General features: G+C 39.2%; 1 protein-coding gene and 1 long non-coding RNA gene across 2 annotated transcripts; one reads left to right on the plus strand and one right to left on the minus strand.

Annotated features, from left to right (window-relative positions):
- Window positions 1–1,765: 1,765 nt before the first annotated feature.
- Window positions 1,766–24,564, plus strand: LOC118366380 (uncharacterized). Its single transcript, XR_004821938.2, has 3 exons — window positions 1,766–1,947; window positions 21,986–22,115; window positions 22,228–24,564. It is a non-coding gene; the product is annotated as an uncharacterized LOC118366380 (long non-coding RNA).
- LOC118366374 (homeobox protein Dlx4b-like) lies at window positions 4,388–9,891 on the minus strand. The gene is made up of 3 exons (XM_035748997.2): window positions 9,301–9,891; window positions 7,854–8,047; window positions 4,388–5,111 (listed from the first exon to the last, which is right to left on the minus strand). Exons 1-3 carry the CDS (start codon window positions 9,611–9,613, stop codon window positions 4,863–4,865), a joined length of 756 nt encoding a protein of 251 aa, XP_035604890.1. The 5' UTR covers window positions 9,614–9,891; the 3' UTR covers window positions 4,388–4,862.
- Window positions 24,565–24,919: the final 355 nt, after the last annotated feature.

The raw sequence follows: 24,919 nt of genomic DNA on the forward strand, positions 1-24,919 counted from the left end.
TGTGTGTGTGTGTGTGTGTGTGTGTGTGTGTGTGTGTGTGTGTGTGTGTGTGTGTGTGTGTGTGTGTGTGTGTGTGTGTGTGTGTGTGTGTGCGTGTGCGTGTGCGTGTGCGTGAAATTATTTTGATTCAACCAGTTTGTGACCAATGGGATGGATGTGTGTGTCGCGCGTGTGTGTCATAAATCTAATCCCTCCAAAGTGTAGCATTGTGCCCAGGAGTCAACCATTCCCTCAAATGAAACCAAACCTGGTCATTCTCTCCAAACGGGAAGCTGCACACAATTACACTAGATGTCAGATCACTCAAGTTAATAACAATAATCACCATAAAGCAGCTTTGCTATTCAGCTGCCGCCGAAGCAACTGGGATTGACTGTAATAACATCCCCATTTTCCTTCTCATTGCTATCCTGCAATTAAAATCCACCAGACACACTGTAAACCCCAAGGCATTTTTAACTCAAATACTTGTAGTAAGTTGAACTCAAAGTCAATGAAATGTCATTGTTACTTCAAAAAAAATGGTGGTAAGGACTCAAAACTCAATGAGAAGTCACATCAACTCTATTTTTTGAAATTAATGACAACAAATTTACTTTTTTCCCAGCTTGCTCTACTGCAGGTAGATTTGTTTTTAATATCTTGTTTTCAATATCTTGGTTTTTCATGTACATTGAGTGATTGATTGATTAATCTTATGCTACTGAAAGATAAATAACAACACTAACACAATAATTTACTTTGATGTTTTGTATCCGTTACTGAAATGTTTTTTCCAGTTTAAATGGTTTAGGTCGTTTCTTCACACTGTTCCTAATCCTGGCAACCATTATGAATGCAGGTTGCAGGTGAATAGAAATTCCAAATGTTGGATATCCTAACTGGCTGGATTCTAAAAGGAATTGCACATAACTTTGCAATCCAGCAGAATGTGACTTGCAGTTCTGATTACAGAATTTGTGTATATTTCACAGGTTTTCCAGAAATCCTGGTTGGAAGATTCCTGGAAATCTTTCAACCAGAATGTTTTTTAAAATCTAGGAATTTGGGGAAAGTTACCAGAAATTTGCTAGGCCTCAAAATAAGGCCTTAAGAGATATATGTATTGTCATACAGAGTTGAATTATAATGATAAGATTTGCTTAGGAACTCACTTGATGAAGGCCACAGGACTGAAAGTGAATGAATTCAACAACCATGTACTGCATGTCTCTGTCACTAACACATGCAGTCATGGTTGATAACTTCACAATTCAGTCAAAAATGCAAGGCACACTGGGAAATTATATTATGGGCGTGGCTTGGTGGGGGGCGTTACTTAACATGTTCAAGCTGATACAAGTCAAATCTGGACCTCCTACAGGGTCACAGTGACTATGGTTTGAGTAAAAAAAAAAGTTTATGTAACTGTACTCAGATATAAGTGCAAGGGGTATCATAAAAAGTTTTGAGTAATGACAGCACACTGGCGTTTACAGTGCAACCTCCGATCCTGATAAGCCAGCCAGGCCTTTGATCCATTATAACTTATTTTATCCATATCATTACCCATCTCCCACTCTCCCTTCCCCTTCTGTATAACCTACAATGTCATTCGCATGAACAGTCTTTTGAGTCTCCCTTGAATCTGCCTGATAATTGCCCTGTTTGAAAGGCCCTACTCTGTCTGTCCAATTTGAGCACCCATTATTCTAATCTTGAGATGTGAAATTGCCTATAATTTTGTCTGGTGCCCCGTCACTTCATTCAGCAACACTTGCCTCCTCTTCTTCTACCCAGGGCACACGGATAAAGGGAAAGTGGGGTGTATATAAAGAAAGAATGCAGGGCGAGGAAATTTAAATGAAACACACTAGTTCTCTTCCTCTTGTTGCAGGAGGGGGAACATAAGGCTATTTGTTTTTCCCCCTTTTTCTACTGTATGGCATCGGGAGACTCCTGTGAAAGGTAAGTCTATGTCTATAATAATCGCTGAGGCAGTGGTGGTATGAGTTTGAGGATATTAACAGCAAGTCAGTGTTTCATCCTGTGTTATTATATTTCTATATTTCCATATTGTTTGTTCAAAACGAACTATAATCAAGCATGGGATTCCAATAGTGCTAAAATTAGAAAATGAAGTTTAAGACTAAAAACAAAAGTTATTCAAAAGGTATTCATAAAAATATCTGCAAACAAATCGTGTTGTATTTAATCAAATGTTGTATTAATAATTGAGCAATATTGTTAATTTACATATAACCTTTAAAGGATGATTCAAGTATGCCGTGTTCTGTGAACTGAACAAGGTCACAGAAGGTCATCGTTGCCTTGGCCCCAAAATGACATCACATTCAAAGAGACTCGACAAGCTATTTTATCTTATACCTATCAACAACAAAAAAACGCTGAAAAACAACCACCATATGATATTGTTAGAATAAAAACAACCCTGAATGCCATTATTAATTCAAGTAATCTTACATTTTTACGCTACAATTAAATTAAAATGTTCATGATGGATTTTACATAACTGAAGTTATTTTTGACAAGACCCTGAAAACAAGAGGTGATGAGTGAAAAATAAGAAAATACTTATATGCTTCCAAAACGTATGCATTCGATATCATTAATCAAGCTCACCACGACGCAATCTGCACCATACTGAATTAACATCAGTTCGCTCCAGTGGATACTGTTTGAATCAATATAAATAGCTTGTTCCCGATGTTTAAACAGTTTAAACGCCAGAATGTACAAATCAGTACAATGTACTATTAATCAGCCACTGCTTCGTGATAGAATGATGCACTATTTTATCATTTTATTATGACAAAGACAGTTTTCTTCCTGGATTTAACCAGAGAGAGGCAGAGGGGGAAACTTCCGTTAGAAATGTGGCAATGCCTGCTCCCGTCCACTCAATACGTCTTGTTTTGTTATACAAAAAGGCAAACAGGGCAAAAAGTGAGGGGGAAAAAGTGAGGAACACCTCATATCCTTGTACGTCCCTTGCAAAACGGGAAGGGTTCTCTTATAATTTCACGGTGTAAACAAAAATATGCAGAAAAAGATTCCCTCTCCATTGTAATTGAATCAACATGCTTCAATTGTCTATTTTCTCGTAGGCTACGTGAAAATGTCCTCACCTTATTGGAAAAGTTGTATTTACTGGTGTCATGACTATGTCGGCTAATTACTATTCATAATCAATTAAGAAAACATCTAATGTGACATGTTAGCACGGTCCTGCTGGTATAGCCGAACACCTGTCTCGTACCAATGGCGGTAAATGTTCCATGTCCCCACTCTAGGACAAGGCCTATTTCTCGTCGTGGACTTTCGTCCTTTCTTCCACTTATGAAGAGAGCTATTTTGTAGACTTTGAATAGCTGGTAATTATCCCGCACGAATGAAAGCTTTCTTCAACAAGCACTGTCGAAATTACCTTAATAGGTGTGTCCATTCAACGAAGCACTGACGATTTCACACTCATCCAGATGTTCTCACAGTAAAGCTTTGACCTCCTTAATTGTAACGAGAGGGGCTCGCATTTTAAATTCCGTGCAAGCAAAACAAGCATAATCTACATTAATAAGAAACACAATTATGAATTTATGACGTTTAAAAACGAATATTTGATATTCGAATTGTTGATAGTCAATGTGCAATTCACGACTCTTGTCATATTCATAATGTCAATAAAATAAAAATCGAACATAATACATTGTACTGAACTTGGCTTCCAATATTGAATATGGCTTCCAATATTGTAGGCGTAACTAATCTGAAAGAAGTCTAGCCCTTATATCGTTAGGCCTATGGGCCTAACCACGAGTGTAATCATAATGTATTTCGAATACTCTACCAAATGAAGACATTTTGGGTTCTATAGTGTTAAGAAAGATATGCTACTATGCAAAGAGTAGATTTTCGATAGAATATCAAGACAGAATCATTCCAACTTGACTCGAACAGCTGCTGTTATTTTACATGTTTGTCCACGTCACTGCAGGCTGGAGTTAAAATCCCACTATCTCCTGCAGACGTACGGACGTACGCGGTGATCGTATATGAGTGGTTAGTACTTTGCTTTGTGACCACAGCAACCTCAGTTCAACTCCTGGTCACGGCGTTGCCAAGACTATGTCACGGCAGAAGTAAACTATTTAGTACAGTATGCTATTAATCCACTTTGGCCTGCGGTTTTATAATAACTGTAATATCGTAGTGATTATACTCGTGCATTTGATTAAATTACATATTTTCATAGGTTTGCATTATAAGATTTTCACCATACATAATTTAATTTGAGGTGTATTGCAAACAGGCTATATATGTCACACAAAGCACATTAAAATGATCAAAAACTATTGACACCTTCAGAAAAATTGACGCGGTGAATCAATACAGTTTTTATCAAACAAATCTGACATTTATTATGCATAATGAGTTCATAATTGCTGAGACTAGCAATCCAAACGTGGACTGGGGCACTCCTGTTAATCACATCAATAAAACGGTCATAACCAGTCGACACACATATTCAGGTACATGTACCCTGCTGGAATCAAATCATACGCACCTGCCAGCACAATTCTCACCAAAGCCGTTCCAATCTAAAGAACAGTGCGTAAAGTGGACACATACGAAATAACCATAGGCCTACATAACAAATCTTCATCCAAAAACATACACTGCAATAAAAGAAAAAAAAATACAATTTCCATTTAACACACGTATACACACAATTCAAACTTGATAGACGAAACACGTTTGCGTTTGGGTATAGGCAGCCTATAGGCCTTTAGGCCTTTAAAATGTTCTAAATGGCTGTGTGTGTGGTGTTTTACAGCACCGCGCAATGTGTTAAGATGGTTCGCTCATAACATTTGAGGTCTGCACATAGGATCCTGGTGATGGTTTGGGTACCAGTGACCAAAATTGTTCATGTAATTGTTGGGGTGCATAGGGGTCCCTTTGTTTGCCATTGACACCTCCCAAAGTTGGGGCATGCCGGGTGAACAGGGAGAGATAGATGACGTACTGTGGAGATGTTCACCCTCCAGTCCGCTGCCGTGCTTCATTATTTTCTTATATTTCGAGCGCTTGTTTTGAAACCATATTTTCACCTAAAATGAGAAAAAATAAAATATGAAGGGGGAAGCCGCACTTTACAGCCTACGCTATCACACTCCACTGCCACCACCAACGCAATCATTAAACAATTCTCTTCACAATAGAAAGTATTTTCATTTGAAGGGCACTTGTTATATTTATATTCAAATTTTATCACTTCGAAATTACATTGACATTTGGTCCATAATTACTTGAAAGGAAAATGGCCCTGTTTCAAGATGGCGTTCGTTCTTGAAACGTCTTATAATTTGAACACATTTTGCAATTCAGCTAAATGGATGAGCGACACTTCACTAGTTCATTAAATGCTAGCACCCCCATTGTTCAACATTTTATGAGGCCAATGATGGATGAGTCTGACAACAACAATCCCATGCTAAAAATATAGTAAATTTAAAAAAGCCACTGAAGAGCTTTAATACAGCGCTGTAAAAAGGAGGGACGTCAGTTGCATTTCTATTTATTGTGCTGAGTCAGAACAACATGCAATTTTGATCGATTTTACGACTGTATAAAATATTAATAAAAGCCACAGAGCCCGAGGTGGTCAAACCATTCGCAAACATGGCACCAGGACACAAATCCAAATCAGACCCAGATAGGATGGTGTGTTTCAGAGATTTTGAATGACAGCTTAATTCAGCCAACCTGGGATTGCCTATCTTTTTTTTTTTTTTACATATAAACGCTATTGATTTAGATCTGGAAGAGAAGATTGGCCTATAAAATATATTGAGCAAAACAATGTTTTAAGGCTTGAAGATTGATTCCATAAGAGACAGATGTGCATGGTGAGATGTTGGACGGAAAACATTATGCTCACCACCTGTTTTATGTGCCTTCCATTATGTTTACCGATCCAAGGGAAATGGTTGCCATGACTTCCTCCTTAGATGTCATAATTTCACCTGACATAAATGAATAATGACAACAAATGTCCGTGTGTGTATGTGCCCACTGCCCTCATTGTACTACTGTATATGCATTTCTGCGGAAATGTATGTAAGTGTGTTTTAACATTAGTTTAAAGAAAATATTGGTGGATGTCATAAGGTGAATGCACCAATTTGTAAGTCGCTCTGGATAAGAGCGTCTGCTAAATGACTTAAATGTAAATGTTAAATGTAATTGTAGAAAAACATTGCGAGACACTGTTGTTTAGAAAGGCAACACACAGGCCTATACTTTAGAGTGGCAAAATGTATTTATGTCGTGCTGACACTCTATGAGACCAATTTGTAGACGCAATATTGCAATTTGAGTTATATTTGCTAAAAGCCACAGACAGCTCTCATGGAAGGTTTTAGCCACAATGGTAATATAAGACTAGGAATATGTGTAGAGAATAAAGCTGCATTAAGAGATTGACGCAGCAAAGCTCTCCAATTAGCCGTTTAATTTGGTCTTGCAGTGGAGAAAGCTGCAATAATACCCACGGATCCGTGATCCATCTTAACCCCCATCCCCATTCAACCAAGGGGAAAGGTTGTTTTGTGTTTTTCTTCAATCAACCACAAACATGAACTTGTGGAAGTATGAGTGTTACATTTTCAAAAGTTAACCTGTCTGTAAGGTTTAATGTCAACATTTCTGAAACATTTTGTCATAATGATTTTAGACAGCTTTGCATAATATTTCATTCTCTGTCACTTCTGTCAACAAGGATATTAATTGAATATGTGCACAAATGTACGTATAGTCTAGCCTCGCAACATTAGTTAAAGTATGTGAGGGTTTTAGATCTTTGATTTTATTTGAAGCAAATTTGAACAATGGATATTCCAAGATTGAAATTAATAAGGAAAAAGTTAAACAAATACATGTTTTATTTAAAAACTATTTATAAGCTGTTTGGTACCTATAGCTTGTCGGCACTGCACTTTAATTGTTAAAAACCATCTGGTTTGTTAGGCCTACTTAATAAAATGTAGATTAGGCTGAAGCCATAATTTATAGATCAGCAGGTAAGGGTGCTCTCGAGGGGCTAGATGTTCTTTGCCATTCGGCCATCAGATTTGTCACCAATGCTCCTTATAGGACACATCACTGCACTCTATACTCCTCTGTAAACTTGTCATCTCGGTATACCCGTCGCAAGACTCACTGGTTTATGCTTATTTATAAAACCCTCTTAGGCCTCACTCCCCCCATCTGATATATCTACTGCAGTTCTCATCCTCAACATACAACACCCGTTCTGCCAGTGACATTCTGTTAAAGGTCCCCAAAGTACACATATCCCTGGGTCGCTCCTCTTTTCAGTTCGCTGCAGCTAGCGACAGTTGTGGCTGCTTTGCGTGATGTATTGTTGTCTCTACCTTCTTGCCCATTGTGCTGTTGCCTGTGCCCAATAATGTTTGTACCATGTTTTGTGCTGCTACCATGTTGTGTTGCTACCATGCTATCTCTTTATGTAGTATTGTTCTGTCCTATATTTATGTTTTTTTTTATTAGTTTTTTTTTTATCCCAGCCCCTGTCCCCGCAGGAGGTCTTTTGCCTTTTGGCAGGATGTTATTGTAAATACGAATTTGTTCTTAACTGACTTTCCATATTAAATAAAGGTTAAATAAAAAATAAATAAAAGCACAAGGCCTGAATTTCCACGATGGCCTGGAAATAGAACACTGCAAAACAAATGTATTCTAATTTGGTAATTAGCCTACTGAAATAAGATATCGTTTTAAAAGCAAATGTCCTACTCTTGATGTTGACTACGGCGTTTAATTTAGCCCACCTGTGTTTGGGTCAGCCCTAATTTTGCCGCCAAATCCGCGCGCTCGGGTAAGGCCAGGTATTGTGTCTGCTGAAACCTCTGGTGGAGCGCCTGTAGCTGCAGACTGGAGTAGATGGTCCGAGGTTTGCGTATTTTCTTTCCTTTACCATTCAGGCGAATTTCCCCATTCTCAATCACTGTAGACTTCTCATGGTCTGTGGATAGAAAAGAACATTTCAGTCGAGCTGCACTGAAGAGTAGCCTAGTAGGACCTAGTCTGTCGTAGCCTACTCACTTTGATTTACAACTTTCCACTTTACATCAGCGCAGAAGAAACAATTTACAGGAGAGTTGTTATCGCACGCTTGAACTTCCTTTCGACTGCGACAGAAAGCCAACTCGTATAATCATACAATTAGATATAGGCTATATTTCAAACATATAATGAGGAAGACATATTTATATCCTAGGGACTCAGATGTTTGTTTATATAGGCTAGTCTAGTCTGAAATGGTCCATTTCAAATGTAGGCCTAGCCAAACCCATTGCCTATAGCCTTACAAACAACTTCATGATAAGGCCTATCTCTGGGTAAGATATAAAGGCCCACCTGCACATCAGGAAACCTATGTGGTTTCAGAATAGATTGAATGTAATATATTGTTATATTTTGTTCTAAGCCTATTCGCTGCACACAATTTCTATCAACACAGAAATTCAGGCCTGAAATTCTGGCTGCATGCCCAAATGTCAGATAGGCTATTTAATGAAAACGCCAGCGTTTAACAATATACAGGCAATACAAATATAAACTACAAAGGCCACTGACATAGAATAAATTGTTTTTAAGTGTTAAAATAAAGACCAACCCCATAGTGCTGGGCATAGATTAAAGGGTTATTTTTTTCGGGAATTGTTTTGTTAAACTGGACTAATAATGTAAGTAAAAACGAACGTCTGTTTCTGAGCTAGGCTACTCATGCATAATCGGGCTAACCCGCAGAAAATTATGGTCAATAAAATGAATGACACCATCTGTGTTCATTATGGATCATTAGTAGTAGGCCTAAAGACAACCCCAAATGCCTGAAATGCATTTAAATTTCGAAAACATGTTGATTACCGTAACACTGACTGTAAATAGCTTTTTAAATGTATTGCCTTTTAACCCAACTTTGATTAGGACAGTCTGCCATTTTTGTCAACTTCAAATATGTACAGACTCACAGCTTTATAATGTACGTAGGACCTACATCTGGGGTAGGCTATAGGCTATAGGCCTACCGTAGCCTACAAAGAATTGTCTGAAAATATGCAGCCTACAATATCAATACATTTTAAATAAACGGTTCCATACTCCTTTTACCGTTAACCGGAAAATTGCACGCGCAGCATTTGCACACTTGCGTTGTAGACAAAACATGTTATAGGCATATGACGAACAAGCAGATATTGATGTTACACGTACCTGTCTCCTCTAATCTGGAGTGCGCCAAACTGTGATTGTTGTGCTGGTAGGGCATGTAGGCACTTGGGGGATGACTGTTCACCGCGCTGGGGTAGGCGTAGCCCAGGGAGCGGCCATAAGAGGACCCGCTGGGAGAGAAGGGACTACCGTGTTGAGAATGTCCGGCAGAATGTAAGCCATTAACGGGGTAGATGTGAGAGATTCCTTGGGAATGCTGCTGGTGCGCAGGGTGCTCGTACCCAAACTCTAAAAATGCGGATTTGGAGGGGTCTGAAGCATTCAAACGATCAGGCATGAAACCCATAGACATCATTAGCTAATACAGAAGTCCATAAAACCGTCGGTCTAAAGAGGAATGCATTGAGCAATGTCGGATAGCGAAGAAAAGTTTAACTGGATCCAACATCAAGTCAATAACATTGACTGTATTAAAAATGTATTCCAAACGAAGAAAATGTATATCCAGGGCTCTGTGAAACGAAATAAAAACGAAATAAAAGGCAATCCTTCTTCACATCATTTGTAGGTTACACCTCACAATATTCTCCAGACACCTCCTGCATGTAGACCCGGTGTGCCTCAAACCCACTACCTTCCATCAGCGCGCGCTCTGATTGGTCTGGAGCACCTACGATGTCACTCGAGCATGCGGGAAAAACTCATTAAGGTCATTAACATATGTTTTTGAATGCACTCCTTCAGCTACGGATGTAATGTCACTTAAACGATTTGATAAACAATATTTTATGCACTGTGCGTGGCTTGATTTACATAACATAATAAACAACTTATTTTAAACAGAAAGTTCAGAATTATATTTAATGAATAATTTAAATATAGCCTAATTGGCATTTAGAACAATTTTTACCGTAAAAGGTCCGTTCCATGTAAACTCAAAGTGGAAATGCTATTCATTAATCGCATAGTTTTAATGAAAAATGGTTTGCAATAATATATGTTTTGCAAATCAATTAGGTTACCTCCTATGTAAAATTATGTGTAATTAGCCATTCTTTGGTATACGATTGGTTTAGATTAGGCTTCCAAAACTGTCCAATGCATAAACAGCACAACGTTTTAGAAGTATAATGGAAAATGGACACCTAATGAAGTTGGTGCATGCGGGCCCTGAGACAAGCATGGATTTTGGGTTTGAGGGGTCACTTGTTGCCAATAGGCGTAAAGCCCGCAAACTGCAACACCAAAAACACCAAAAAACAACGAGTAGTATAGGCCTAGGGATATTTATATTTTACTCTCATTCGAGTAGATGCAGATATAGGCTATTTGTTTATTTTTATTTTGACATTACAGGCCTGCAATGGGAATTGGCATTTTCCATGTAGGCTATAGACATTACATTTAAAAAACTTTCTGGCAGTCAAATTATAAACCTAAACCATGGGCCATTTAAAAAAAAGTATAGACAGTTATAACATGTTAATGAAAACATGGCAGGTGCATTGTTGATCTTAATAATATAAAATGGCACATGCGTTATCAACCATATTTCAGAGTATGGTTCGTTATCCTGTATTTTACGAAATTATAACCAACAGTTGGCTATAAATAACCCCTAATAATAAACGTTATAACTATAATATTCAGTCATGGAAATGTTATCCTAAGAGGCCAATACCTGTTTTTTTTAAAGGATATCATTCCAATAAGAACGACCAATTCAAACTCAATCGAATGAACGATATAAATATCTGATCCTGGTGAATTTACCTGCCCCCTAGGCAAACCATCTTCTTAATCCCATCTCAGCAGTTTGACAGCTCTTTGAATATGTCAGTCCGCTGGAATTCTCACCGTGGCGCCAGTTAAAGTTTGAAAACCAACTTATGTATTAGCAAAGCCTTTCATGCACATCAAGGTGACATTGAAAATCGCCTAGTTACCTACTATCCATAGGCTAGATTTACCTATAGGCTATGTTTTGTCCTCCTATTCATAATGTTGTCAGCATGATAGCATCATGTTGGCGGAAGAATAAAATATCACAGAACGTCCCTCTGTCATCTCTCACAGCAAAGCTCGCAACTTGACAGCACCGTGATGCATGCACAAATTTCATCATTAGGCCTAGATATTAACCATCATAAAAACCGTTTGGCTCTGTAGGCCTATGTTGCCTACAAGGTAAAGGCCCACTCGCTGCTAACCACTGTTAACCGTTGTTAACGCTGTTAATGAGAGGCAACGCGTGTCATTAAGGATACGTTTTGCACCCTTTTATCAAGTGCCAAGATTATCCTACCCTTTACTGAGCCAACACTGAAATCCATTGGAAATAAGCTTATAGGTTATTTTGTATAATGTTGACATTATTATGGAATTACTTTCATAAGTTATTGGTATGGAAGAGGAGCCTTTAAGTGCCAGGTGAAGAGAAGGAAAAAAAACGTGCTGTGTGGTACTTCGACTTTTTTGAGGGGTTTTGCACTGTAGTATTTCAAAAACTCAAAATACTTCCAAAATAAAGGGTGTCTCCTTTATTCATTTCTGAAAATAAAGTCCAAATTACATTTCGAAAGTTACTACATTTCCAGTAGAAAGTCGCAATATTTCCAGAATAAAATCGAAATTCAATTCCGAGAATGAAGTAGAAATAATATTTCGAGAACAAAGTCAAAAACTTTTTAGATTTTTAGTAGCGTACAGCAGGATATTTTTCTCATCCATAATGCCATGCGACAGCTTGACCGAGCACAATGCAGAGATGTATGGGATACATGTTAGGATTCGGTCGTTCCTTCCCTTCAGACCTCACCCCCTCACTTAGTCAAGCATTATCCTGCACTAGTCAAGCGTCACCACTACTCTTCAAACCTCACTTCTGCATTGGTCAGTTATCATGCCTGCTCTCATCAAGCGTCAGTTATCCTTCTCACCGCCCACCCTTGCACTAATTTATTCACAATAATGAGCTTCTCCATTGGCCAAATGCATGCTAAGAGTCGACAACAACAATAACAACATAAGAGCCGACAACAACAATAACAACAACACGTGGAGGTACAAGACTGGGAAAATGTAGCTGGTAATTATGAATGGTCATCGTCATAATTAGCTATGATTACATTCATTTCAATGACACTGTTGTTATTTAATATGGATGTCATTGGCACTCAACTCGCCACATGTAAACACAACCACTTCACTTCCTGGATCTGGGCTAACCCCATTACAATGTTGTACTTGACTAAGGGAGGGGTGATGGTTGAAAAGGAGTAGTGATACTTGACTAGCGCAGGTCTAATACTTGACTAGGGGAGGGGTGAGGTCTGAAGAGTAGGAGTGATTAAGTTCCTAATATGTATTTCGTACTTTAGTGTTGATTTCACTTTGCACAAACGCCAAAACGTCATCCAAGTCTGTGTGGCCCCTCCTGAAAAGACCCAATCTGCAGCATAACATCTTCATCCTAATACTTATAATAATATGGTTATTTTGTGTTAAAAGAGCAACGATTTCCTTCTTACTAGAGCCAGGTCATATAATGCAGCCAGGGATGTAAGCAATTAACCAACATTTCCTACTGGAATCTTGAAATATAACCGACTTTATTCTCACAATTTTGACTTTATTTGGGAAATTCTGACTTTCTCTATATAACTTTCCTACTTTATTCTCAACATTTCCAGATTCTTTAAGTAGCCTATTGTCACGCAATTAAAAAATAAAATAATTATCTAAGTAGACATACATGATTTGTTGTATTTTTTCTTTGCTTGGCCCCAATACTATATTAACCTGTTAAAGAGAGGGCTGTCTGCTGCCCCCTTTGGAGGAATTGCGTGCCCATAGTAAACAGAAAGAGCAACGATTTCCTTCTTACTAGAGCCAGGTCATATAATGCAGCCAGGGATGTAAGCAATTAACCAACATTTCCTACTGGAATCTTGAAATATAACCGACTTTATTCTCACAATTTTGACTTTATTTGGGAAATTCTGACTTTCTCTATATAACTTTCCTACTTTATTCTCAACATTTCCAGATTCTTTAAGTAGCCTATTGTCACGCAATTAAAAAATAAAATAATGATCTAAGTAGACATACATGATTTGTTGTATTTTTTCTTTGCTTGGCCCCAATACTATATTAAGGAATAAAATAATGATGTCTGTCTGTAAACATTTTTGTGTGATCACAACATTGCTATAGCAAACATACACAACATATCTAACATATTACCAAACATGACATAGACTAATAGAGTACCACAGTGTTGTTGTCATACTCATACAATCTAGCAGTCAAACATGGAGATGGTTCCAATCGTTTTGTCACCATTCATTTTTCCTATAGGTAATTTTAGAACCACTTCAAACAAGGTCTGTGTTTTGTGTAGGCTTTCCCGGGCAAGGTGAACTTTATCAATATAGTCAGCTCTATTTGCTCTCAACCTCGAAAATGCTAATTAGCATCAAAGTAGACATCATGGAAGACTACAAATCCTTGCAAGCTCCCACATGACACATTTGCTGTCAGCTAGCTAGCTACTAGTTGCCTTGATCCAAAACTAAATATATTTTTAAAATTTTAATGTACTGTTCCATATTTAATTTAATTTAACTCATATTTGTTGGCTTATTTATCTATTTGGTTTTATGTCTTGTACAGAATACCTGTATCAGTCAGATATTTACAATGAATAGTCTAGTTTTCTGCAAAGAAGCTAGCTAGCTACCTACATAGATGATATTAGCAACATGCCCTTATTTTATCAGATTCTCTTCTCCTTCAGCTAGTGGAGGTCTAATATATAATCCTATACCATTTCTGCCAAATATAGGAAAGAGGTGAAATATATTTCAATTCATGGTGTCAGAATGCATTGCTGTATTAAACCAATTTAATCAGCAACTTGTTCTGCTGCAGATTCAAAGCCAGAAATGAACTCATTGAAGAATGTCTCCTTATTCATAAATTAATAAGAATATTTATTTGACAAGAATTTATCTCGTCATCCATCAATCACATCAAACACATGAACTCCAACAAGTGCATTGTTTAAAATAAATATTTTAAATCTAATACCCTGATGAAGATGATACACCCTGATGAAGACAGCTTGGCTGTCGAAACGTTGGTAATGACATTTTTGCATCTGAGCTCCTAGAGTGTGTGGCTCTCTTTTATTTTCAAATCTAATATACATTAACATGTAAACATCTGACGTGAAGTAAAGATGAAACAATTTCTTCGTCAATGCCACAAACCTGTGACATCGAAGAGCGTCATATTAACTATTATTAGCCGACTATCTAAGAGAGCACAGATTCTTCTGCTTTTTTTTACATTAATTAGACCAGCACAAATAACACATGTAAAACAGCATATCTTGATTTTTGTTGTGTGAGTTACAAGTGGACAATCAACTGGATGTGTTAAGGTAGGTTTAATACAAAATACTGGGTCAACTCCAGAAGAATGGGAAACAGAAATGCACACTTAGCAGATTTTAAACAATGATGCCATGCCTATATGCAGCTATATCAACACCCTTCTTGTCAATTTAGGTCCATGTTGCCGCTGCCAATTATAAGCAGCACATTTACCGCTGCATACAGTCTGAACCCCAGAATAAGCAGGAGGACAGCACTACACAGGTGGGAAAAAAGGTAGCAAAAACAGCACACCACAACACTTAAAAGCGTGTAACTGAGATTAGATGTTATCAAATCAGGAGAAGAACAACTGAAGGAAACATAGCATATGGAAAATGGATGAGGGTAGGGTGGCTTTAGAGATAAGATGTGTAGCACATACATTTTGTATCCCATCCCAATTCTAAAACTGGGGGCAAAATGCAATTTCAGAATTGTGTGTGTGTGGAGGGGGGATGTCCCCCCAGCCCCCCGTCTCCAGTGAAAGTTGCGCCCCTGGTGTGGAATAAGGGGTAGCTAAAGGGGTGGTTGGCCATAACATAAACATAAAATAGGGTTATGGTGTGCATCTGCACCCATTTTAGATTGTTGTCACAAATATCTGGCCCTCCCATGTCCAGTCATACTCAGGGTCTCAGCGTGTGTCCCTCGACGTCATTCCGTCTCAGTTGCAGCATTCAAATCGTGGTCATCGTGTGTCTGTGAATCACAACATCAAAGACGATGATGATCAGAGCATTGAGACATACACAATACAATTTAAACAGTGAGGACAGCATTTTGCTGACATCATGGTGGTTTACACTATACTGTGTGCGAATGAGTCTTACCGAAGCTGTAGGTCTGCACATCAACCAGTAAAACGACCATTGGAGACTTGGGATGCTTGCTCTCAAAATGCTGCTTGAATATCTTTGGGGTCTGCATCTATAAAGGTCAATGGAGGACATGATCAACCTGTGGCTTAGATTACATTTAAAGTTGACACAATTAATACGATAAGCAATACAATGTGACAAACTACTACACATATGAAAGACTGTACCACACAGGCCAGTACAATAGTCTAAAGGCACATACAGTGCCAATCAATACTACTCACTGACCCGGCAGACAGAGAAGGTGTGGACCAGTGCTGCCTTGGCTGCAGTCTTCTGGCCTGTTGCTCCCTTCTTCTTAGCAGCCACCACCTTGAACAAGTTCAATTTCAACTTGAGAGTGGAGCATGCATTGTATGTCAATACAATCTACTACTCCCCTAGATCCAGATCTGAATGTCAAGAGTGTGTTTAAGCTTTTGTTCCAGCTCATCTCATACCTGATAACAAATCATAGCCTATCATTGTGATTCATTAAGTTGATTATTTAAGTCATGTGTTAGAGTTCACACACTTCTGATCTTCAGGACTTCTTGCAATGACTGAAACAGACCAAAGCAGGAGAATAGTGTTCCAGGTTGAAACAGCTTACCTAGTTGAGAGGTGATAAGACTCGGCACACTGGAAGAGAGAAGGAGCAAATAAGGTTTGTAATGTGGAATCAATAACATGACAGCAATTCTACCTCAAAAACAAATGTGTGAATACCAATTCATTTAACCCCTAATTCTAGGGGGTCAAGCACTGTTCATGACACAAATTGTTCAGTTTTTCTTTCAGGTTTAAAGCTTATATCTTGCAGTTCAACACATTTTGTCATCGAGTACAAAGGAAATGTTGCAGTTTTAAAGTACATTTTCTTGCAATTCTATACATATTGCCATGTCTAATGTGTATTCATGTGATATTTGAGTGACTAAAAAATGACAACAATATCTATGGGCAAAAATAAAAATAAAAAACGTTAGCTGACATGGGCTAGTTGATTTAGACATTTCTGACAAGTTATAAATAGCTCTTTAAGGTATGCAATGAACTGACGATGCACTACCCAATTTCGAAATTGCACCTTGTGCATTCTACTATTACAACTTTCAAGAGCGAGTTTAAAGCCGGACTGAGTTCCCCAAGGCCCCCCTGCCGACCCCTCGCACCACAGTTTGGGAACGACTGTACACAGGTATTGTGTACATTTCTAAACTTGCCCAAGACAGTTCACAGAATTGTCAAATTAAACAAAATTAGCCCATTTATTCATGAACAAATGTAGCTAACATTAGAAGGTTAATCCTGAGATCCTTACCGTTGCCTCTATTCTGTAATTTCGTCCAGATCATCATGGCCCTGGTGATTGACGTGAAGCTTGCGACAGACGTGTGTACTGTAGTTATGTATGATAGCCACATTAGTGGCTAATTAGCATATACTTTTTGGGGGGGTAAATACAGACAAATATATTGACAAAAGTAACCTTGTCCGAGAGAGATTTACAATGTTAAAATTTCAACACATGCTTCATCAATGTTCTTTTAAAAATCCCTGTTGATGAGAGGTGTATATATTTTTTCATTACAGCAAAACTAAAAGTTTAAATTTGACCTGTACCTGAACTTAATTATAGTGAAAATGTTAACAAAGGGTGTTGGTAAAATATAGTGTGAAGCTGGTGTACGACCCATTCATTTAGGCCATGTCTTACCCAGTGCTATCCCTCCCTAGGCCTACTTGGAGTAGAGTACACCACCACTGGGGTAGGGCTGGAATGACTTTGTCTCCTCCTTTCCTTCTCACACAGCCTTCAGCCAAACAGCCTGAACAAAGTCACAAATTAAATAATAGAAAAATTAAAGTCAGAAAAATTACAGCAAAGCTGAAATTCATGGGGCTTTGTTACCGAGCACTGCTATAGCTCCACACAAGGCCTCCGAATAGGAAACCTTGGTGAATTGACCTGAGAATGACCTGTGGCATCACTAAAATGGAGCAATAACATGACAAATTATCTACAGTATCTGTTCAATCTGTTAATTAAAATAGTGCAAGAGTTTTCCTGCGACTAAAACAATAGCTAGACAATGATAGACTGTGGGATCAGTACACATTAGGTAGATGAGCATGTGCTACTCCTAGACTATGTGCTACTTCTAGACTATGTGTTACTCCTAGACTCTGGATTCTCTAAACAGGAGAACAACCAATATGGAACTCCTGCACATGAAACTGACAGCTTGACACATGAATGAATCAATAGGCCCAATGAACAGAAACAGAAAATAAAGGCCTATGGACATGTACCTCGCTGATTATAAGGCACGTAGTTGCTCAATCAATGGCTAAACCCTGATCTGAATGTCTGTCGTAATCTGGCAGGGTGAGGGCCAGGGTGTAGGGCGGACGTGTGAGAGAGAGAAAAGGAAAGGTAGACGCTCTTTAAGGCTTGTAATTATGTCTGCATTAGGGGAGAAGAACAAAGGCGAGCCCTGCAGTCATAGCACTGGAACGTGTCCTCGCTGTGGCTGTCTTAATACACGCAATGGAACATTTTAATAACAATACTCCTGAGCAAGGCCCAGACTCACTGGCGTCTTCCTAGCCCACATGGTGCGCACGGGCATGGGTGTGTGTGTCAGTCCGTTTCGTCCATCACGCTGCACTGATACATAGTGACAGCAGTGCCCATTTACAAAATCAAGTGCGCGTTCTCATGCAATGCTCTGATCTCCCCCGTGGGCACGTCATGTTTTACAAGCAGGGCTCTGTTAGAGGACTGAGGCCTAGTTGGTGTTAGAGTGACTGACACTCCACTGCCCCTGACAGAACGTCATGGACGCATGGGATCCGATCAGAGCAACAAAGAAAATTGAGATTATCCGCGTCACCTGTATCCGTTTTCCACATGATGTTAAAATGCTAATTAATTGTGGAAAATAAAAGCTTTTGAGTTTTTGTATATTCTCATATGGTTAAATGGCACCCAAAATAAATTTGCAATTATAGAAAATCTATGTAAAATATTTGATTTAATTTGAACAGGTAATATTGTGTTTTTGTAGTTATACTTGAGGCAGGGATATCAGAACGTCTATCACAGAACTGGACTATTTGACATACTGTACAGTACATGTTACAGTGCACATACCACTGTAGACAGGTGGATTTGCTATTTTCCTTTCATGTTCTCGCCCAAGGAAAGAAAACAAAACAGAAGAAGAGTTAATGCCACAGAGGATGAATGCCATAATCTCTCCTTCTGGCACCACTTGACTGAGAACAACACTAATGTCTGTGTGCTTAGCCCATCACTGTCATTCCAGCAGTGCATCCATGTTGTTTCTGATGGGTCCTTCCCATAGACATTTGTATGTATATGTCCCATTATGGTGTCTCTGAGAGCATGGGCAGCGCCATTAAGACCATCTCCATTTTTTAAGTAGTCCATTTTCTTCTTCTACTACTTCAATGAGTTAATAAACAAACTGAAAGGGTGCATACTGCTACCCATAGTGTGTTGTCTGAACAGTTATAAAGCCAAGGTTGGCGATTTACTGCCACCTGCAGTTGTGGAATGTTTTCATTGGCTGATCCCTCCTGATTACCTGGTTGGTTGGCAGGTAGCCTAGCATTTAGAGCATTGGGCCAGTAAGCGAAATGTCGCTGGTTTGAATACGTGAGCCGACATGGTGAAAAATGTGTTGATGTGTCCTTGAGCAAGGCACAAAAACAACACATTTCACTACGCCTTTCCAGTGTGTGTGAAAATACATTTTTTTAAAAATTATTATGTCATCCTTCCTTAACCCATAGGAAGTCACACCAAGTTAACTACTTCAAAATGGTGAAAGTCTCCAATGGCGCTGCCCATGCAAAAACTGGCTTTTGGGACTTAGAATCCTCTATCTATCTCTAAGGTCCTTCCTCTGAGGCTGTTTGAGGGCTGTGAACAATGAATCCCTCTGGTGTGCATTGTTCTTTCTCTCTTACAGAGCCATTCAAAGTCCTAAGCCATTTATAAGTAACACTTAACATACTCATATCATGTTACTACAACCTACAGTATGACTCATTGGACACATCAATTGAAAGGACTATTATTTGGCTAATAAGAAAAAGTGGCCCAAGCTTATGGGAAACAATCTATTTATTTATTTTAGAAAATATATGGTTTTAAGAAAACATTGGTCAACTAATAAAAAGTATTCCTATAAAGTATACATCACACTGGGTACACACTGGTTGAATCAACGTTGTTTCCACGGAATTTCAATGAAATGTTGAACCAACGTGGAATAGACTTTGAATTGACTTCTGTGCCCAGTGGGATAGTAGCCTATAACTTTAGTAGAACTTGTGTATTATGAACGCAAGCACATATTCACATAGTTTTTGTGCACTCAAAACTAAGGTAAAATGTGTGTTCAAATGAAAAGACATGTAAACATAATTTCAGGATTTATTGTAGTTCCAGTAGTGCAATTATTGCCCTTTAATTTGATACAGCGTTATTATTTTGTAGGCATAATATACAAATCTACATTTATACAACACGAAACATTAGATAAAATAATAAATGCAGAAAATAATCTCAAAAAGAAACAGTCATAACCAGACAGAAACAAATACACAGAACACGCAAAGGCTAATTTTAGCTTTCAGAAATATGCTATATTAAATTGATTATTTGTATTATATATATATATATATATATATATATATATATATATATATATATATATATATATATATATATATATATATATATATATATATATATATATATACAAATAATCAGTTATATATAAAAAGATTTAGCCTTATTTTATCAGGGAGTCGTACCCAGCTATTATTAATAAAATAAATTAATGAATATTAGGATTAATTAATTCAATGATTCAAACTTTACATTATTGAGATTTATGACCAAAAGGAATAATGTAACCTGTTGAAGTCGAATAAATCAACCTTCCATTGTTCATGAACGACTAACTCATGCGGCCTGGACCAAATAGACCTAGCATGACATAATTATACGCACAGCAACATGACGGATTCGGTTCGGAGCTCTCTACCAACAGCAGGACCCCCGACCAAGCACCTGCATCGAGAGAAAGAGGGGGAAATAGACCTATAATTAGCCTACAAACCTAACTGACTGACGTGACTGGGAAAAAAACATGTGCGTCTGGTTTTTGGCCAAACCTTTGAATTCATCATTGGAGTAATTGTTGCCAGAAAACAGAGGGAGGAGAGCGCTTAAGCAACGCACCTCCCCACTGACGGACTTACATTTGTAATTGATTGGCTGCGTAAAGGCCCGCAGCTTATATCCTACCCGAATATCCTTCTGGATTCTGTTAGGCACAATGGCATGCAGAGGCAAAACATCTACAATACACAAGCGCATATACAAACGCATGCACATAATCTAATAAATCTATAATCTACTGAATAGCCATAATAAAATAACTAATTGCATTATAGAATAGCCACACTATAGATAATCCTGTTTCCGGGAGATAATACCCTAAATGATGTAAAATAAGGCTACAGAGAATTGCAAATTAATTGGAATTTTTCCGAATACGTTATTTGTTTCATGTTATCATAGGGCCTTTATAAACCCCACAAATACAAACGAAAGGTGAAATCAAGACAAATTATGAATCAGAAGTAATAAATCAGAGCGTCAGAAGTCTGTCTCGGTAAATCCAAACAGAGAGGAGGAAGAGCTGGAAAGCGAGAGAGAGCGGGTGATGGACTGCCATTGGGATACCATTAGCACTGGGTTGGGTTGCAGCAGCCATCTCTCTCCATGCCTGCATCACATCTGGGGCTGGGACTACCCTCAGTATTTACAACACTCTGTTTTCTCACACTCCTCGCAAAACTCCAGATCCAACACACATTCCAGACACACCAGCTCAACACTTTTTCCACTGTAAATCTTAAATCCAGCCCCGTGCCAGTGGCGGCTGGTATGTTTTAATATAAGGAGGAGAGGTAGTGGCCTGGGTGTCTGGCTTGGATCAGTGGGGTGTCTGTCTGAGAAACTGAGAATCAATCCAGGCTCTGTGACTCTGAGGTTGCAAAGTGGTTCAGCTGAGGTCACGCCAGCAGGAAGGGTGGCATGTCTGTTAACTGTTTGTTTATAGACATCGAGGAGGCATCTACGCAGCCTACAAGATACATGTGAAGAATCCCAGTCCTCCAGGACAATGAGAAGGCAAGCAAAGAGGACAACAGACCATTTTTAACTAATCGTTATATATCATTATAGCGGTTTATATCAGTATATCAGTATTTAGCTACTGGTATTAGGTAGCACAAGCAGAGCATACTGTACACTAAAACACACAGTATTTCATAACTTTCCCCATTTTTCATTCACCCTTGTTTGTATCCTTGTTACAGAGCAGTTGAGACAACAGACGGAGATGAACACACTCCAGCTGGAGAACGATGAATGGCCCAGGGGACTTGGACTGAGGGAACACGTGCAGACCCAATCAACAGACAATACCGCGCGGCTTGAGGTTGCCAGGTAAAGACAGTAGGCTCTGTTAAGACCGGTTTACCAGGTCCACGGGATTATCCTTCTGAGGTTACCTAGCGAGCTACTGGTAATGTGACCGTCCCCCCTTTGTGGTCCACAGGGCACAGTAGGGGTTCCATAAGCGTTGGTTTAAGCGTCTGTGGTGATGGGGTCTTTGAAGATGGAGGAAGACATCTGTCTGGACGACAAGGACAGGACAAGTCAACCTGTCTCACCTCAAGGACTGCTGGCTATGGGGATGGATGATAGCACCAGAAAAAAATGTATGTTCCTCAAATACATGAAGTTCTATCAAGCCATCCAGAACTATAGTATGTGAAATGATGCTAAATCAAGTTCTGTTGGAAATTCCCACTTCCTGTGTTTAAGACCGATGTATGCAGTGGCCTAGCAAGACAACTCTTTAACATCTTCTACATGTTTTAATCTTTCTTACTGTAGCTATATGCAGTATTACTATCTGTGTGTTTAGAGTCAATGTGATATGAAGACTAACTGCCTGCCCCAGGGTCAAATCCCTCTTTTTATAAACTGGGTGGTTCGAACCCTGAGTGCTGATTGGCTGAAAGCTGTGGTATATCAGACCGTATACCATGGGTATGACAAAAAATGTATGTTTACTGTTCTAATTACATTTGTAACACGTTTCTAGCAATAAGACACCTCAGGGGTTTGTGGTATATGGCCAATATCCACAAAATGACATAAAGTATGTGGACACCTGCTCGTCAAACATTTCATTCCAAAGTCATGGGCATTAATATGGAGTTGGTCCCCCCTTTGCTGCTATAACAGACTCCACTCTTCTGTGAAGGCTTTCCACTAGATGTTGGAACATTGCTGCAGGGACTTGCTTGAAATCCAGCCATAAGAGCAGTAGTGAGGTCAGGCACTGATGTTGGGCGATTAGACCTGGCTCACATTCGGCTTTCCAATTCATCCCATAGGTGTTCGATGGAGTTGAGGCCAGTCAAGTTCTTCCACACCGATCTCGACAAACCATTTCTGTATGGACCTCGCTTTGTGCACAGGGGCATTTTCGTGCTGAAACAGGAAAAGGCCTTCCCCAAACTGTTGGAAGCACAGAATCATCTAGAATGTAATTGTATGGTGTAGCGTTAAGATTTCCCTTCACTAGAAATAAGGGGCCTAGCCCAAACCATGAAAAACAGCCCCAGTCCATTATTCTTCCTCCACCAAACTTTACAGTTGGCACTATGCATTCGGACAGGTAGCATTCTCCTGGCATTTGCCAAACCCATTTCCACTGCTCCAGAGTCCAATAGCTTTACACTACTCCAGCCAACGCTTAGCATTGCGCATGGCTTGTGTGCGGCTGCTCGGCCATGGAAACCCATTTCATGAAGCTCCCGACGAACAGTTCTTGTGCTGACGTTGCTTCCAGAGGCAGTTTGGAACTCGGTAGTGAGTGTTGCAACTGAGGTCAGACGCGCTTCAGCACTCGCCGGTCCCGTTCTGTGAGTTTGTGTAGCCTACCACATAACGGCTGAGCCGTTGTTGCTCCTAGACATTTCCACTTCACAATAGCAGCACTTACCGGGGCAGACCGGGGCAGCTAAAGCAGGACAGAATTTGACGAACTGACTTTTTGGAAAGGTGGCATCCTATGACGGACGGTGCCACATTGAAAGTCACGAGCTCTTCAGTAAGGCCATTCTACTGCCAATGTTTGTCTATGGAGATTGCATGGTAGTGTGCTCTATTTTATACAACTGTCAGCAACGGGTATGGCTGAAATAGCTGAATCCACTAATTTGAAGAGGTGTCCACATAGTTTTGTATATATAGTGTACCACGGTTTAGGGTTGTATCCAAGAACAGCCCATAGCTGTGGTATATTGGCCATATACCACACCTCCTCAGGCCTTATTGCTTAATTTTAGCTCTTCACTGGGAACAAACCAACAGGATCAAGTTCCGCTGCTGACAAGAAGCCCCAGCTACGTCAAGTGTTAAGTTCCACACAATAGTCTCCACAGCACACGGCCTGTCCTTACTGCCTATTGAATAACACACATCGTTGCCCGGCGAGGAGACAAGGAAACGTGTCAAACTGATATCAAAAGGGTTTCTGCATGGTAGTCATGTCATTGTCACTTATATGGTATGTGTGATAAGCAACAGGAAGGTAAGTTACTGTGAACTCAAGAATCAAATGTCACTTTGGTCAACATAAATGATAAACCACGATACAATCGTGTCTACTGTGTTATATAACCATGGTGAATAAAATTATAATAACAGGTGGAATGATATCTGCTGTCTTGCACTACCGGAAAAACACTACAAAAATGTTCTAATCATCTAAATTATCTACTACAGAGCAAATATTGAAATTCTGATAGTTGTTATGGCTCAATATCTCTATATTATATGCACATATGTGTTTGTGTACTTTATAATATCAAATATTCCCCACATAGATGAAAAGTGAAACCACTTAGACCCATGACCATAAAAGGTCCATAACGGCCATAATGAAATGCCAAGAAGCACAGTGTTAAAAGCTGCCCTCCTGACCTCTAACCCTTGCTCCGCAGCAGCCATTTTGCTGAACTGCTTCAGGTGTTTAACCTTGTCATATTAAAGTGCTTGTCACTGGAGGGGGAGAGACTACTGGGGCCAGGACGAAGGAGAGATTTAAAAGGGCTGTGGTGCTCAGATTGTCTACGTCGGTCTGTCTGAGGTCTAGTTGCCAGAAGACATCAAAGGCACAGTCATTCGCTTATACCATCTTTGAACCTCTAAAACACGCCCTCTCGTTTTCCCTT

This window comes from Oncorhynchus keta, chromosome 3, assembly GCF_023373465.1.
Source record: "Oncorhynchus keta strain PuntledgeMale-10-30-2019 chromosome 3, Oket_V2, whole genome shotgun sequence".
Classification (NCBI taxonomy): Eukaryota; Metazoa; Chordata; class Actinopteri; order Salmoniformes; family Salmonidae; genus Oncorhynchus; species Oncorhynchus keta.

Bases quoted from the DNA above. Each gene is read 5' to 3' on its own strand.
- LOC118366374 (XM_035748997.2), bottom strand. From the start codon at position 9,613: ATGATGTCTATGGGTTTCATGCCTGATCGTTTGAATGCTTCAGACCCC. The intron at 8,048-9,300 runs GTACGTGTAACA...TTCTATCCACAG, and splicing joins CTCCAGATTAGAGGAGACAG to ACCATGAGAAGTCTACAGTG. The intron at 5,112-7,853 runs GTGGGCTAAATT...TTCTCATTTTAG, and splicing joins TAGGGCTGACCCAAACACAG to GTGAAAATATGGTTTCAAAA.